The sequence below is a fragment of the Strigops habroptila genome, chromosome 4, assembly GCF_004027225.2.
Source record: "Strigops habroptila isolate Jane chromosome 4, bStrHab1.2.pri, whole genome shotgun sequence".
Classification (NCBI taxonomy): domain Eukaryota; kingdom Metazoa; phylum Chordata; class Aves; order Psittaciformes; family Psittacidae; genus Strigops; species Strigops habroptila.
In genome coordinates this window covers 77,819,942-77,835,758 of record NC_046358.1, presented here as the reverse complement: position 1 = coordinate 77,835,758, position 15,817 = coordinate 77,819,942, and the positions used below count along the sequence as shown (strand labels likewise).

The window sequence follows — 15,817 nt, the reverse complement described above, 5'->3', positions numbered from 1 at the left end:
TTGACTTTCAACAGGCAAATGAGCACTGCTAATAGCAACTGACTTACCCAGAAGAATTAATTATATCATCAGCTCTTCCAACAAACCAGACATATCCCTCTTCACACATAATCCCTCTGTCCCCAGTGACATAAAAATTTCCACACACAGAGGCAGCAGTTTTCTCTGGATTATCCTGACAACAATCAAACATGTCAAAAAATGTATGGGATTGTTAGTGAAATGGAATGTATGTAATGAAATGTAATGCATTTATTTGCAGTAATGCTAAAAACGATCCAGACAATTTTAAAGTTGTTCTTAACCTAAGTATTATTTTGTGTCTTCAATTAAAAAAACAGTTAGCAATCTTGTGGTGGAAGTCTGTGAGATGTGGAAAACAGCATTTGCGTAGATACGGTTTCATGTTCTAGGGAAAAAAAGTTGTGTTAAATCAAAATGCTCATCCATCACAGCAAATTACTAAAATGAATAACCTGCTGTCTTCAGAGAAATGATTTATCACTGCAGGGGGGTGCCACAATAACCTCCTGTCAGTGGAAACTGTTTACCCCCAACCTTCAAGATCAAAACACAAATGAGGTGACCTACAGGAAAAACTTCATTATCTACATTGATCTATCAGGTGTAGATTACACAGGAGAAACACCTTGACAATAGAAGACAAAATGAAAAGTTGAAATAATAGTACTGAACCAAAAGAAGTTTTTTATCACATAGTAATTACTCTGTGCAAGTTGTTGTTTGAGGATGCTACAAATATACAAATATTATGGGGTTTCAGAAGAGGTTTAAACACATAGACAGGTTCCCCAAAGCATATGCAACACAATAGTTCAAATGGAGTGAAGAGTATCTTTGTATCTGCCTGATTCTAGGGTTTTCTTAAGTATGTACTACAACTCAGCACCACCACAGACTGAATACTAGCTTAGATGGACTTTTGACCTGAACCAAGATGGCCATTTTTCTGAATTTTGTTAAATCTGTTCTGTTTTCAATGGGTAGAGAATTCCCATTTGAATAGTGATGTTAGATTACATATGCCACTACCACGAACCCATGGGATCATCACTGTACAAAGGGTTTCTCTGACACCACAGATATGTGCATGCTGGAAAGTGTAACTTTCAAAGATGTAAGAGATAAATCTATGGATACCTCTGACAGTGGTATGAGGACATAAGATACTTGTGCTCTTTGGAAAGCCTCCCTGAGCTTCTGATGTATTACAGTAGCCTTTATGGGCTTCCTTGATTAATCCTTAGCCAAGGATGGGAGTGGAATGGACTGAACATGAAGTCCATGCCAACTGCCAGGTACAGGTCTGGAACAAGGTACCCCCTGGTTTATGTCACATCTTGAAGTTATACTCTGCCAGTCAGTCCGTTCCAGGATTAGCAGAACAATGTACTGATCAGGCCCAAAGCCCTCAAGCAGCCTAGTGAGACTTTGTGAAGATCCTAGATGAAATTCTGCTTTTTGAATAAGTCAGAAGAACTTTGCCCTGGATCTCTCTTGAGTTTCTTGGAAGGCACAGACAGACCAACTTGGGCTTACCAAGTACTCAGAGAACATGCAGAATGGCCGCGTTGGTTTAACTCGGACAGCAATGTTGCCTTCTTCTCCTGCAGGCAGAACAGCCCCATGGTCATCTACGATCTGCAGAAAGGACAAAACGCTATTGCTTGGATTCACTCATTGAAATACCCGCTACAGCACAGTGCAGGACAGAGAACAAACACAGACAGCCTTCCCTTCCTCCTGTACCCACAACTGCAGCTGAGCTCAGATAAGACATATCAACATACCTGCACATCGTAAGGGGGAACAGGTTTTCCCAAAGAGCCAGGTTTAATTTCCATTCCTTTCATATTGGCACATATTGTCACCTGCAAATAGATTTACTTTTTTTTTAATTTGTGCAACATCTTGTAGACTTTATTATTGTTTGCATTAGGCATGACAGCATGAGTTGGTCGTGACAAGGGCTGAATCAGGACTAAAGCACTGTGGTTCTCGAGCACATCAGAGATGGTTGAGGGGCAGTTCAGTTCAGCCCTGTGGAATGAGGTTGGTTGTGTTCAGTCTGAGCCAGTGGGTTCTTCTGCAAACACTTGATTTTGCAAGACAGCAGATGTGACATTATTACAGATCTTATTTCACTAATGGGACAATTAATTTGGGGCCATACCAAGGGTAAGAGGAGAGAATGCCTGAAATCTGACTCTTAATAGCTTCGTTAATGTTCACTTGCAGAAAAGTCTGGGATGTGAACTGATTTAATATTTTTCATTAAAACCTCAAACAGGCCAAATTGATACCCAGAGCAAATTACTTTTTTTTTTTTTCAGTTCTGCCTTTTAAGTAAAGATGATGGAAGGGATCTACTACAAGTTATCTGATCTGAGATAATCTATGGCATGGCTTTTGCAGGGGGCTGAACTCCATAGTCACAGTATTTCCTATAAATATTAAAATATGCTGCTAGTTGATTTTGGAACTGTATAAGCATATATATAATTATATAGACTATAGTTCATTTAAATGATTCTCACCTTTTCCATTGATTTATCAAGCACAATGTGTCTCTGGTATTGTTATCTTTGAAATGGCATACTCAAGAATTAATGCAAACATACTGTTTCTGTCTGGCCATAACCTTCATGGATATCCACCCCTGTCTGGATTTTCCACTTCGCCATCACTTCAGGATTGAGCGGTTCCCCTCCAGTTACACAGTGTTTCAGACTCATGAACTTGTACCTTGAGAGAAATAGCAAATTAAATACTTTTTCTCTTTTAACTGCTGAAAAGAACAGTGAATGGTCTTAACTGCACAGCCTCCCTCATCTTTCATAGTTAGTATGTCTAAAACCTCAGAAGTTACTTTGGAAATTACAATCACCATCCCGTTGCACACATCTGGATTGAACTCCTAGATTGCTAATGTTACCACTGAGGACAATGCGGTTTATATCTGTGTCACTGGAAGTGTTACCATGAAAATTGGTCAGAGAAACTCTCTAAGACTCAATGTGGAGTTTTAGCAAGCAGGCATTCTTTACTGCAGTGCTGGGCGCACACACAAATAGCTTCACAAAGGCAAACACACCCATTACTTGCCAGCAGCAGTTATATATTTACCATACTCATGCATATTTATAGCATTATTTATATCCTGGAAATATCATGAATATGTAAATAATTGCATGGAAAGCTAATTATAATATTATAATATATAATATACTAGTTATAATATTTGCATTCTAATTACGCATGTGCTTTCTTGCTGAGTGGGGGTCTCTGGTGGTCACCGATAGTCTTCCTCACTGTGTTTACTGAATGACCTCAGTGCTTGCACACACTCGCGAGGTCCTAGTGCTGAGTTAGCAGTTGGTATGTCCTTGCTTCTGTTCTGTTCCAGTCTCACTCCATGTTCGACGCCACTCTGCTATCTTGAAGGCTAGCATCCTTGGTCTTATTTACTGTCTCCTTAGTTGTTATCAGTCCCATGATGTTCCTTCCCCCATCAGCTGAACATTCCTTTCTCTCTACGTGTTAGCAAGTTAGAACAGTTTGCTGTATTATGTTAGTTTAAAGCCACAAAAACTATTGTTAGTTTAAACCTATAATTTAAGTAGCTTTTTTTTTTGTTGCTGGAAGAAGAGGGAAGAAAGGTGTTTTCTTGGAAGAGCTAACAAGAAAGAATAAGTCTGAGCAAGCATATCAGATGTTCGTGGAAAGCTGAGTTATGTGCCAACATCCAAGACCAAGTAAGACACTGAGAATTTTCTAGAGCAATTTGAATTACATTTCTTTTAATTGGAAAAAAAAAAAAAATAAAAATTAAGCAACATAAGGAACTAAACAGCCAGAGCTGTCACAGCATTGTATCCCAGCCTCTCTCTGCTACCCCTGGAATGGACAGATGTGCAGTACCTGCTCAGATCATGTTGGACCAGCATGCTGTAGGCGGTGGGAACAGTGCAAAAGGTAGTGATGGGGTATCTTGAGAGAGTCTAGGAAACATAGAAAGTTATTTTGTTGAAAAGAGAATGTAATGTTCGGTCTGACCCTGCAAATGTGAAGGTGATTAACACAAGTTATGTGCTCAAATGTCTTCAAAATGAAAGCTATAAAAATGCAACATACATTCGACACAGAGAACACCTATGCATTAGTGACTATGAATCCAGACTGCAGAGTGGCTGTACCTGTCAGTTCCACTGCTGTAGGAAATATCATTCTCATGTAAATGAATGACCACTGAGAGTAGTAGTTCTAGTTAAAATTGTTTTCTGCTTCCCAGGCAACTGTGTCCTAGGCTCAAGACTAAGTGACAACAATGAACTACACCAAAGCTTTTCCAATTTTATTCTTGGGAGGTCTGGGTCTCCTCTCCACACAAGTGACTATTGTTGGGGCAAATAGGCCAGCTGACTGGTTTTGTGAAATGGCAGAGAGGAGGAACAGGCATTTTGGCAACTCACTGAAAGTTCATGTCTATGCCATACTCTGATCACTGGCTCATGCTCACCCTAAACCCAAAGCTGCTGGAAGTCCATACTTGAAGTGAAATTTGGCTAAATATGGGACAAAACAGCAGTGATCCTGAATTCTTTTTACCCTGCATCTTTCACCACATCTCCTCTACACTGTAGCCATGTCACATGGCCTAACTATGATGGAAAACACTTGTTCTTCTGGGTTTCTGGAGGGATGGTTGCTTGGGATGTGGGAATTACTATCCCTTCTGCTACAGAGCAGTGGGTACCCACACACTGGAGCCCAGCTTGTTTGCTCCTGTTATGCAAAACAGAAATAAAACTGAGTTATAAATGTTACACTTACTTCTGCAATAACTTCTGGTTTAAACTGTGGCATGTTGTGTACAAAGACACACGATCCACAGATCCATGGTGCAAAAACACTGCTCCAAGCTGATTTTACCCAGCCAGTATCAGAGGTATTCCACATTATATCTGAAGGAGTCAAGTCCATCCAGTACCTGATGATAAAACAGAGTGAAAAAAAAAAGCTTCATAGGGTGTGAAAGACTCAGGCACAGGTCACAGCATAATTAAAGGGCAGGAAGCTCCCATTAGAAGATGTGGTGTCAGCAAGTGGGGCTCTTTAGAAAGTCTGTAAGAGTTGAAGTATCTTAAACACTCTCTTATTTCCCTTTACTCCCTCCTGTTTAACATTTCCAGCATTTGGTTTTCTCCTGAACAGTGCAAAACATCCTTGGCTTGAGTTGCAGAGTTTGGATCTAGTTGAAAAAACAAACAGATTACTTGACGTAGACCTTCCCCACCTTGCCGATTAGTGACATCAGCTAAATCACATCTTACTTCTCTAGGAAATTAATCATATTACTTCTATGGATTCTATACCACCAACTTCCAACTCAGAATTCCTTGGGAAATATATCCTTTGATTTTAATGAAATTTCTCACTTCTTGGGAAGCATAAATAAAAGATGTTAAATGAAAGCAGATCAGTACCAAAACACAGATTCAGACTAAACTGTAACTTTTAAGGTATAATGCTATGTCCTAAGGTTGCTTTCATTCTCAAGGAAGGTTTACATAATACTAAAGCACTTGACTTTATCTGGTTTTGCTACAAGGACACTACCCTTATTGCTACTCTGCAGTCAGCCCTCTGAGTGACAGAACACTGTGTTTTACGATCTCAACTGAGTCTTCACGAAGCTTTCTATAATAAGGATTCACTGTGAGAGGGGAAAGGTGAGGAAGAAGCAAGAACTCACACTTATGAAATGCCTATATTTACTGGAGTTTTTACAGTCACATTTTAAATTTAACTGTGATCATGTCACTTAACCAGGACACTGGGAGCAATTGCAAGGTTTACCTGCCACTGGTTGCAAATCCAATGCCATAACTGCTGTGGGACTGCACCACCATTTTTGGAAGGCCCGTACTTCCACTAGTAAAAGAGATTATCATTGGGTCTTGACTCCTTGTCTTGACACATTCATGGTCAGCAGATGCCACCCTTCAGAAGAAACAGTATATGACAGTTACTGCATGTAGTTTTTCATGAAGGAAGCGGTACTTTTTAAGGTTTAGGAAATAAACAGGAAAAGGGCCCCAAACTGTAATATCTCACTAAATAAACAGTTGCATCAGACACCAAGGTAAGAGTTAGAGAGCACATTTTGCTAGTCACAAGTGTGCTCTGTATGCCACAACTTTCAAGATGTGAGCACCTACAGCACATTCCAGTGACTTTGTTTACAACTATTTTGCAAGGGCACTCAGGGTGCTTGTTACAGAACAAAGCAACTTCTACCTCAACACATATTGTCTCACAATATGAAGTCAATGGGGGCCAAATTCAGCCTATCGTGCCAGGTCCTAGACACGTACTATACCATTTATGTTCAAAAGACTGATGAACAATTCAGGTTGTCTGGGCTACGAAGAAAGCAAAGGAAAGAACTGATGCCATGTTAGCTGAGCTCTAAGAGCTGGCAATAGGCATCTTCTCATTGAATTCAAGAGGCATTAGGCTGGGCTCTAGAAGACAAGCATGAAACAACTGCAAGATTAGTACTCTGTGTGCTAGTCCTGTGATCACAGTAGAAGCAAAGAGCTTTTACAAACTGTCAAGCTGCTGAATAAAAAGCAGCAGAAACATCTGAATGTAGCTCCCAAGAAGTGTGTTGGGGGGTTTTGTACTTAATGCAGTGATTACAACAAGTTGGCAGAGAGGTGCAAAAATGTAACTCATTTGTATTTTGGAAATTAATCCAAAAATTCTGCAACGTCACCTGACTGATACAGCTTCTTTCACCTCACAGGGATGATGGTGTAACAGCTGGATACTCACGCAAGGAGTTCTTTGAGGTTCAGCCACCCATCTCTGCTCCCTTTGGCTACAAGTAGTTTGCTTTTCAGAAACTGGCAGTCAGGTATGACCGATTCCACTGCAGGTGCCAGTGTGCCATTGGTAATGATGCACTTGGCCTTCGAAGCCTGGAGTCGGTATGATATGTCTTTGGCTGTTAACTGGGATGTTCCTGAAATAAAGACAATTCCTGGAAAAAAGCAACAAGCAATTTAGAAAATTGACCATTTCTCTTTATTACGTTCACAGGACATGACCCCAGACATAAAAAAGCTGAGCTATTTCTTATTCTCTGAGAAACAAGAGTGAAGTATAATTCACGTTTGAAGGCAGAGCTTGGGTGAATTTGTGGCCTACGAATGACCTGGGATCATCTGGCTCTGAAAGACCTTCAAACCCTGCAACACTGATGTTGAGTTTTGTGTCATCCATATTAAAGGTAACTAGATCATGAGTAAGATGTAGAGTTAGAGTGATTTTGAGCATTTCCTTCATGATCTGTAACTCAGGAAGGAAGGGTTATCATCCCCTTTATTAAGTATATGAAGACGACCAGCATATGGATTATATTTACATCTGGAATTATGCCATTATTCATTTCAATAAGGAATTAATACTTCTGATATGGGATAAATAGATGGAGGTTAGGGAGCTTACATACAGTGCTCAGTCAAAAAATCCCTCAAGCTTAGATTCATTTTGTAATGTAAACAAACCTAAGTTTGGATACTGACTACAATGTGACTGAAATCACATTGAGGGGGTGAAATATCAATTTAGTGCATTTCTATGCACTTTAGTGCATTTCTATATCCTCCTTTTCCCAAGGGTTTCAATAGAATTGACCTACAGACTGATTTCAGTCTTCTCGCACCTTCAGAGATGACTACCAAATTTTACAGTTGGGAAACCGAGACACTGAGATACTGAATGCGACTCCCACATCATAGCCCAGAAAAATTTTGGATAAGATAGAACTGGATTCTCTGAGCCTTAACCCCATTTACAACCCACCAAAATCACAGAGCTTATAAGTGGGACAGAAATACTTGATCATGTCCCTGTTGATGCTAAATTGTTCTATCATGGATGTTTAGCACTCTAAAAATGCAATGGGTTAAATTCTTCCAAAGAATTTGCAAAACTGTAATAGCGGGGAAAAAAAAATTGCTTTAAATTCTTAACCAGTCTGGTCATATAACTTACTACATTAAAACTGTCCATATTGATAACGTATTTGGTCAAACTTGGCCTTAGATTGTAACTATTTAACCTTCACTGGCTACAGCTGAGAATGCATTTAACTGGACCATGTCTGTTCAGCAGCTAGCGCTATGTTGCTTCGGTTCCTGTGTGGGTGCTGCCAATTCTCCCTCTATGCAAAAGCTGAACTGTACAGGGCACAGCAGCATATTCCTGCTTACATTTTTTTCAATTTAATTTAGTGTACTTTTCATATCTTCTGTTTATTTTTTTCTGCATCCAAGAGATCAGTAAAGTCACTTACCTGTTCGCATACAGGCTACATAGAGTAGCCACCATTCAGGAACACGGGGCAGCACTACTATAACTCTGTCTCCTCTCTGCAAACCACATGCCTCGGAAAGTATATTAGCTGCTTTCCTAGACAGAAATCCCAACTCTTCAAAGCTCCACTTTACCTCTTCTCCCTCATCATTTACCCACCAAAAAGCCGGATTTGCTGTTTGTCTTCCAACCTAGAATGCAACAGAAGACAAACCTTAAAATGTTTCATTTCTATCCAAATTGACTCCAGATAACCAATTCACCACTGGCAACTAGTCTCTTAAAGTGATACCTATATTTCTGACAAAGAAAATAAAGCAGTGCATTCTACTCTGCAGCTTATACTATCCAGTATCCATCAGGAAAATTAATTTGTATCATCTGAGATTTGTTCCAATGTCTATGAAGTAAAAGAAAAATACTACCTTTTCCAGTCGTGACCACTCATCTAAGACATCACTTGCAAAGTTGAAATATTCTGGCAGTTCCTTTTTACACTGGTTTATAGCGTCATAATAAGAAATAATCTGAGATGTAAAAAGCCTATTGCATCCATGGAATAACCTGCAAGGTGACCCAAGAATCCGCAAGCACTGAGGAATCCATGATTTAATAAATGTCCTCATGATAAATGATGTTTTATCAGACAGTGGGGAAATAAATCAGATGCACACCTGCAGGAATCAGTCATCTGAAATGAAAGAAAACACATTTAAAATCAGCCAGGTACTGGACACTGTCTACTTTGTGATGTTGGACAAATTAATGCAAGCCAGCTTGAACAAATAGCTTGTTTGTGCCTTTCCTCATTTTTCCCCATTATTTTATGTGAGTTGTAAAATAAGAAGTGTTTTTCCTTTTCTGGCAAAGAGATTGTGTGCTGGTTTTTTCATTATAATCTTTGCCCTCTACTTGGTCAGCTGATGAATGAATCTCATATCTCATCTCTAAGCTTTCACTTGCCAGTCCTTTTCTAAACATCTGTCTCTTGATTCTTGTAAATTTTGTATTTTATTTTGCCTGCATACAGAAATAAAACGCCATTAGTTAGAAAGTGTTTTGAGGACACTTTATGACCTTGATTTAAAACAGTCTCTGTAATCATGCAGTGTCTTAAACACACACTAGATGGCGATTCACACTGATCTTAGACACCAATAAAACTGATGAATCTATTTCCTTGTGAGTTCTATTTTCACTGGATGCATGGAATAAATACAAAATAAACACTAGTCAATGGAACATGAAATGCCAAAGACTTCCATTTGCTTTGCACTTCAGCTCAAGTGTGCAACTTGGAAAAAGATACATGTTGTAAAACAAACTTGCAAAGAAAATTCCAGCATTTCCAGTTTCTCCTAGTCTTTCCTACGCACCATACAGGTACATGTGGAAGAGATAAAATTGATGATACTGCAGTTATTTAATGCCCAGCCTTGTAAATCAATAAAACTGGATCTCTACTCACAGATGCAGAATCTTCTGATAAACTTCTTTTGAGTGTAATCAATTTCTTGATGCTTTCAAACCTTTCTGTGGCATTACCTTCTCCTTATTTAATAGCACATACCTATCTAACATGGATACTGCACAGTTACTTTCATTATGTATTGCAAGTGTAAATGTCGTAACAGGTTGAAGTGTTCAATGCCAATAAATAACAGTAACTGTCACCACTCTAAAATCACTGTATTTGTGAGGCAAACCAGAGAAATGCAAGTAGAAGGTGCTCACATGTGAGGCATGTGTCAATGGCTCTCTATCACAGAACAATTTCCACGGTGTGGGTAGGAACACAGCCGAAGGCCCAAGAATTGTGTTTATCCTGCATTCAACATTTCCTGCTGACCAGCCTGTGACTTCTGCAAAAGGCCAATTTTCCACATACCTCTCAAAAACTGTAAAGCACGCAATGAAGGAGCAAGAACTAGTCAGGACTGATGAAGAAAGGTGCAGAAATGTGACTTCATCTGCTGTATGCCCAAACCAAAACACTGTTCTCCATCAGTTTCCATGTTCTGTTCAACTCCACTAAATACCACTCCTTTTCTCATTGCAAATCTGTCCTGGCAGGACTGGCTGCTGTATGATCCTCCCCTTGGTGCAGTTTCCTCCCAGTGCATAGAGGTTAGAAGTCCTATCCAAAATAGCACCTATTTCCTAGCAGGAGATTTCCAGAAGGCTTTTGCATCGACCGTTGTTTTAGTGGCAGAAAGGGCAAAACCAGCTCTCTAAGCAAATGGTTTTGTCATCCTACTGGTGTTCTGGAAGCACCAGGCTGTTTTCTGAGCTTACAACACAGCCTGTTCAGAAAAGACAGGCCTTGCTAGGTTTTCCCTGTACTTCTAGAAGATGCTTTTTAACCACCCTAGGATGTTACTTGGAAGGTATCTTTGGAAAGGAGCTTGTTAGGAAAAGACCACAAAGTCAAACAGGAGACTCTTATCTTTCTGGCCTTTTTTTTTGTTTAGTACCTGATTACTGCATCTGTATGTATGTGTGATCTTATCTTGCAAGCAGCCTGACTACACATCTCCCTCTGATTTCATTATGCACCCTGTGCAAGTGGTCATAGGACACACCTCAAGGTACATTACAACCCAAAGCCTTTGAGATTGATAGGAAAGGGTTCACTTGAGACCCAATCCCACTCACACCAGACATGAAAACAACCTAAATTGAAGCAATATGCCACCCAAGATCTTCCACCTCCAGTAAAGGGGGGCTAACACATCAACAACCATTGCAAACACTCCTTCCTTTAGCAGTACCCTCCTGATACCCAGATTTTTCATCCTTTAGCCTAAAGGCATGAAGGAGCAAAGCAGCACTTAACTGCTCCTGAAGAGAAGGTAAGAGTCATTATTGGAGGCAATTTCTTCAAATATCAGTTTGGTTCTACTAATCCAGACCCATCTGCTGACAGACCTCAAATGAGCTCTGTCCTTGTCTGTGCCACCACCACCACCACAATACCTGGTCCCCTCTAGAGAGGCTACAGCTTTGGGGGTACAGTTCACAAATTTCAACACAGTTTAAGGGTTAAAGATGTTTCTGCTACAATTACAGATCGGCAGGGATCTACAGAAATAACCACTGCTTGGGAAATGGTGCCTCAATCTTTTTTGCAAGATACCTCTTAAAACGTTCTGAAAGGACCAGCTAGGGAGGCCTCATAGTTTGCAGACACAGTTGATGGCTATCCTAAGAATGAAATTGAATATTTGGTCCCTTCAGCTTACTCTACGGGTATTCGCTGTGTGAAATTGTGCTACCACTGAAAACCAATGGCAAAGTCTCTGGTTTAACCCACCAAGTAATACCTTACTTGAGCTACAACCTGCCGCTTCCCATCCTTAGCAGAGATGGGAGCCTCACAAAGGCAGTGAAGAAACAGACATTAAAATCACATATGCAAAGCAATGGGAGTTTTTCCTGACAATAGCATGCTCTGAAAGAGATCCATAATCAGATAGCTCTGTAAGTGCAATGGACATCCAAATATTCAGCAGAGGAGCAGCCCTCAAATACTGCCCCGGGTACCACTTACTGTTTTGTCTGCAGCTCTGCACTAGGTAATGGTGACACAAGCAGACTACCTAATTAGACAAGTGCACTACAAATCAAACGGTGCTTCTGTAGGCAAGGAACAGTAAACCCACCTTCCCCGCACATACTTCTTTTCCAAACACTGCTGAAGTCATTAACTATATTAATCTTCCGGTGGAAAGGTGCAGTTGGCTCCACTGGTGGCAGACTCCAGTATCAACCTTATCAGCCTCTTAGTTTGGCTGATAGAACAGCAGCCATATAAGCAGCAAACCCTACTGCTTAGTGCTCCTTTGCTTCCTTCTTTCTCAGTAACTGGACAGATGAAGACACATCAGTTTTTCCTTCTGCCATTATTGTTTCTCATAGGCTTCCCGGCAGCAGACAGCATAAGCCCAAATGAAACAAAGCCAAAGAAAGCCAAACTCCTCAAAATAAAAAAGAAGAACAATGTCCTCTTGCTGAAAAACAGCAACTTTGACAGAGCACTGAAGGAAACTAAGTACCTGCTGGTGGAGTTCTGTGAGTATCAATTTCTGCTGTCTCTTACCCTGATGGCTCTGCATGACTGATGCTGTGGCACTTGGGTATGCTTGTTTCACCAGTGCTTTGTCCCCCAGTAGTCCTTGTTTCTTTTATTTTTCTCCATGTGTCTACTTCTGACCATAACTACAGTAATTTATTCCATTTTGGGGTGGTTAAATACCAGTCTGCTGCGTAAGACAGATACTGCAAGTAAGATGGGTCCTCACATAAAACACTGAGATGGAATTCTCTGCTTCCACTGCCAGATTTTGCAAGTATGTGTTTCACAGCAGTGATAGGTGAAACTCCAGGTATTAAAAAAAAAATTCAGAGAAGGCTTTTCTCACTCTCACATTTTCATCACTGCTTTGTATCAGGTTTTTGCTGGGTGGCACGTCTCCTCTGTGAGAGTTTGGGCTTCAGGGAATGTCTTCTTCCAATATTCTGGTGTCTCTAATTGCATTATGTTGGACTCTGTCCCTGAAATTAGCACTTGATTAGGTTTTTCTATTAGGTTCATGTTCATTCCTCATAGTGGGTGCTTCCAAGTAACTAACTTTGTTAGAAGATCTGAGCCTTACAGAAAGTGTATCACAAAAGCAAAGCCAAAAGGTATATTCTCGTATTGTTACCCATCTAAAAGCTCAGACACTGCATAATTTCAGTCTTCACAAACATGGAGCTGCATTTCCCAGCAGTTTGGTAGGAGAAACTCTTCAATCTGCGTAAGTGTCCTAGGTTCAGCTGTAACAGTTATTTTTCTCTTTCTTAGTAGCTGCTGCAGTGCTGTGTTTTCGACTTTAGTCTGAGAACAGTTGCTGATAACACACCGATGTTTTAGTTGTTGCTCAGTAATGTTTACTCTGATCAAGGACTTTTCAGTCTCATGCTCTGCCAGGGAGGAGGGGCACAGGAAGCCAGGAGGAAGCAGAGACAGGACACCTGACCCAAACTAGCCAAAGGGGTATTCCATACCACAGCATGTCATGCGCAGTATATAAACCGGGGGGAGATACCCGGAAGGCCGAGATCACTGCTCAGGTTGGGCTGGGTATCGGTCGGCCAGTGCTGAGCAATTTTATTGTGCATCACTTGTGTTTATTGGTTTTTTTCTCCCTTTCCTCTTTTAGTTTTATATTCTTTCCCCTTGTTTTTTGCCTTGTCATTATTACTCTTGGTGGTAGCAGTAGTGGTTTTGTATTATACCTTAGTTACTGGACTGTTCTTATCTCAGCCCGTGGGAGTTACATTCTTATGATTCTCCTCCCCCATCCCTCTGGGAGTGGGAGGAGGGAAGAAGTGGGAGACTGAGCAAGCGGCTGCGTGGTTCTGAGTTATTGGCTGGGCTTAAACCACGACAGGAAGACAGCAAAAGCTTTGTCTCTGTTGCTTGGGCTTGATGTTGCTTCACTGTGCCATACTCGCTGAGCTCAGTGCACAAGCTGAGAGCGGGCACAAGCTAAAAACCCCAATCTATTTCATATTTGGAAGGGATATTTGAAATTAAGGCAACATCCCAACTTTGCAGAAGTGTATGTAAATTGTTCTTTTGCCTCACTACCAAACCTGGATGATGATGATAACAAATAGTAGTAGTAGTGTAGGTCAATCTGAACTGAAAACACTTGTATTTTTCCAAGAACAAAACTTAAAATACAGTAACAGATTAATGAAACTAAAAATATGCTTGGAGCATTCTAAACATTTCATTAACCCTGAAGCAATGTTATGAAACTTTAAATATTTTTAAAAACTTAATGGTTAAGATTTTTCAACAATTCGGAAAGTGTTGAAAGTTAGCAAGATTTTATTTTTTAATTGTGGAGGGTCTAAAGCTATTTGCCAAATCCAGTCTGCAGTTGTGAACTGTTCTGATCCCTTGGAAGATGCATTATTTTGGTGAAAAAATAATTTAGCAGAACACCCTCAGTCAAGCTCTATTCTCAGCATTGTAAGAGCTGATTCAAAGCACAGAACCTAAATGTCCAGGTCAGAGATGAGTTTGCAGCCAAAGCTCCTTAATACTGGCAGAGCTGATCAACAATGAGATACTGTAACATACTGCATGATTTCAACCTCATACTGAATGGAAAGATGTGAAAATTTTCATAAAGAGATGAAGAAAGAATTGTTCAGAATACATTAGCCCAGGGACCTGGGCACTCAAAGGATGCAGGAGATCTAAATCAGGATTTCTTCCCCCTGCTTCAGAGCAGCATCTTGGACTTCTCTCATATCCCACTATCCTCACAACCGGCTTTCTTTAGAAGGGAAGGAGAAACACTCTTCCATTCCATGCATCTTCCAAAAGAGTCAGAGATGAAACACTGCTCCCCAACCACACTTTGCTCTAGTGATTCTCACTGCCTTCTGGTTTGGATTCAGGTCAAGAGCTTACTGAAAACTCATGGACTGCCTTTCTCCCATAAACTGTAAAGGTATCTACAGACTCTGCAGAGAATTACAGAATAACTCACGAAAGTGATAAGCTTCACAGCTCACACACATGATCTGGAAATCACTGGCCTCAATCTCAATAGCTTCCTTTGGAGACATGCCACTAAACAGCCTCTGGGGCAGTGAAAAACTATCCTGCAGCAAAGCATTTTGCTCCAGGATGTAGGAAGCCTGAGTCCACAATGCTGAACCAGCTGGTTCATTTGCTGTAATCATTTGCACTGCCACAGGAAAAAAGAGACTAAAGACAGGACACACACATGCACCTGCACAGAGAAGCCATAAAGCCCTAATATTTTATGTCCTACTCCTTAAAACAGACTATGTAAATAAAGTCTATGTGAATATGGAACTATTAAGGGAATTTAGATAATGAGAAACAAAGCAATATTCCCCAGAGATACAGGAAATCTGTGGGGCTGTCAGGAATTAGCTTCAGAAATCCAGAATGAATGCAAGACCTGAGACTGTTCTCTTGTTGACGCATCTCAATCACAAAGACACAGTCAGATAATAAGAAGGAATCCCATGCTTCCCAGAAGGTGGGATTTGTTATGGTGCTGTACCAGCATGGGGAAAAGTTTGAGCTCCAAACTTTGATTCAGCACTCTAGGATCTGCCTTAGGCCTACCTATTTATGAGAAAACCCCAACACTTTCCCTGTTGCGTACCATTATGTACTTACCAATCCCACAATATTTATCAGGAGAGGCCTGCTTTGATGTCTTCTGCCCAGTAACTCACAAGTCCTCCTAATGACCTTCAGTTCCAACCTCACAGCATCCCAGATCTGCCTTCTTTCAGGCAAGGTTTACTATAAAAATGTACGCTAACTTTCTGCCAAGCAGTATGAGGCTACCCTCAGAGTCTGAGCAAAGTA

The 15,817-nt window shown here is 40.5% G+C and overlaps 1 protein-coding gene across 5 annotated transcripts in view; it reads right to left on the bottom strand.

Annotated features, from left to right (window-relative positions):
- The window catches only part of LOC115606542 (acyl-coenzyme A synthetase ACSM4, mitochondrial-like), an 18,583-nt gene extending 2,766 nt beyond the window's left edge, over positions 1 to 15,817 (bottom strand). Inside the window, exons 1-11 of one of the 5 annotated variants that reach the window (XM_030482636.1) lie at positions 15,623 to 15,809; positions 8,832 to 9,097; positions 8,387 to 8,597; positions 6,862 to 7,069; positions 5,881 to 6,024; positions 4,855 to 5,011; positions 3,943 to 4,022; positions 2,643 to 2,766; positions 1,812 to 1,892; positions 1,561 to 1,662; positions 48 to 175 (exon numbers count right to left, since the gene is read on the bottom strand). In XM_030482636.1, coding sequence (XP_030338496.1) covers positions 48 to 175; positions 1,561 to 1,662; positions 1,812 to 1,892; positions 2,643 to 2,766; positions 3,943 to 4,022; positions 4,855 to 5,011; positions 5,881 to 6,024; positions 6,862 to 7,069; positions 8,387 to 8,597; positions 8,832 to 9,032 — 1,436 coding nt within the window. In that variant the 5' untranslated portion in view covers positions 9,033 to 9,097; positions 15,623 to 15,809. Of the gene's footprint in view, positions 1 to 47; positions 176 to 215; positions 410 to 1,560; positions 1,663 to 1,811; positions 1,893 to 2,642; positions 2,767 to 3,942; positions 4,023 to 4,854; positions 5,012 to 5,880; positions 6,025 to 6,861; positions 7,070 to 8,386; positions 8,598 to 8,831; positions 9,098 to 10,663; positions 11,032 to 15,622 lie in introns of those variants that run through there. The other 4 variants (XM_030482634.1, XM_030482635.1, XM_030482639.1 and 1 more) reach the window with 4 other exon arrangements.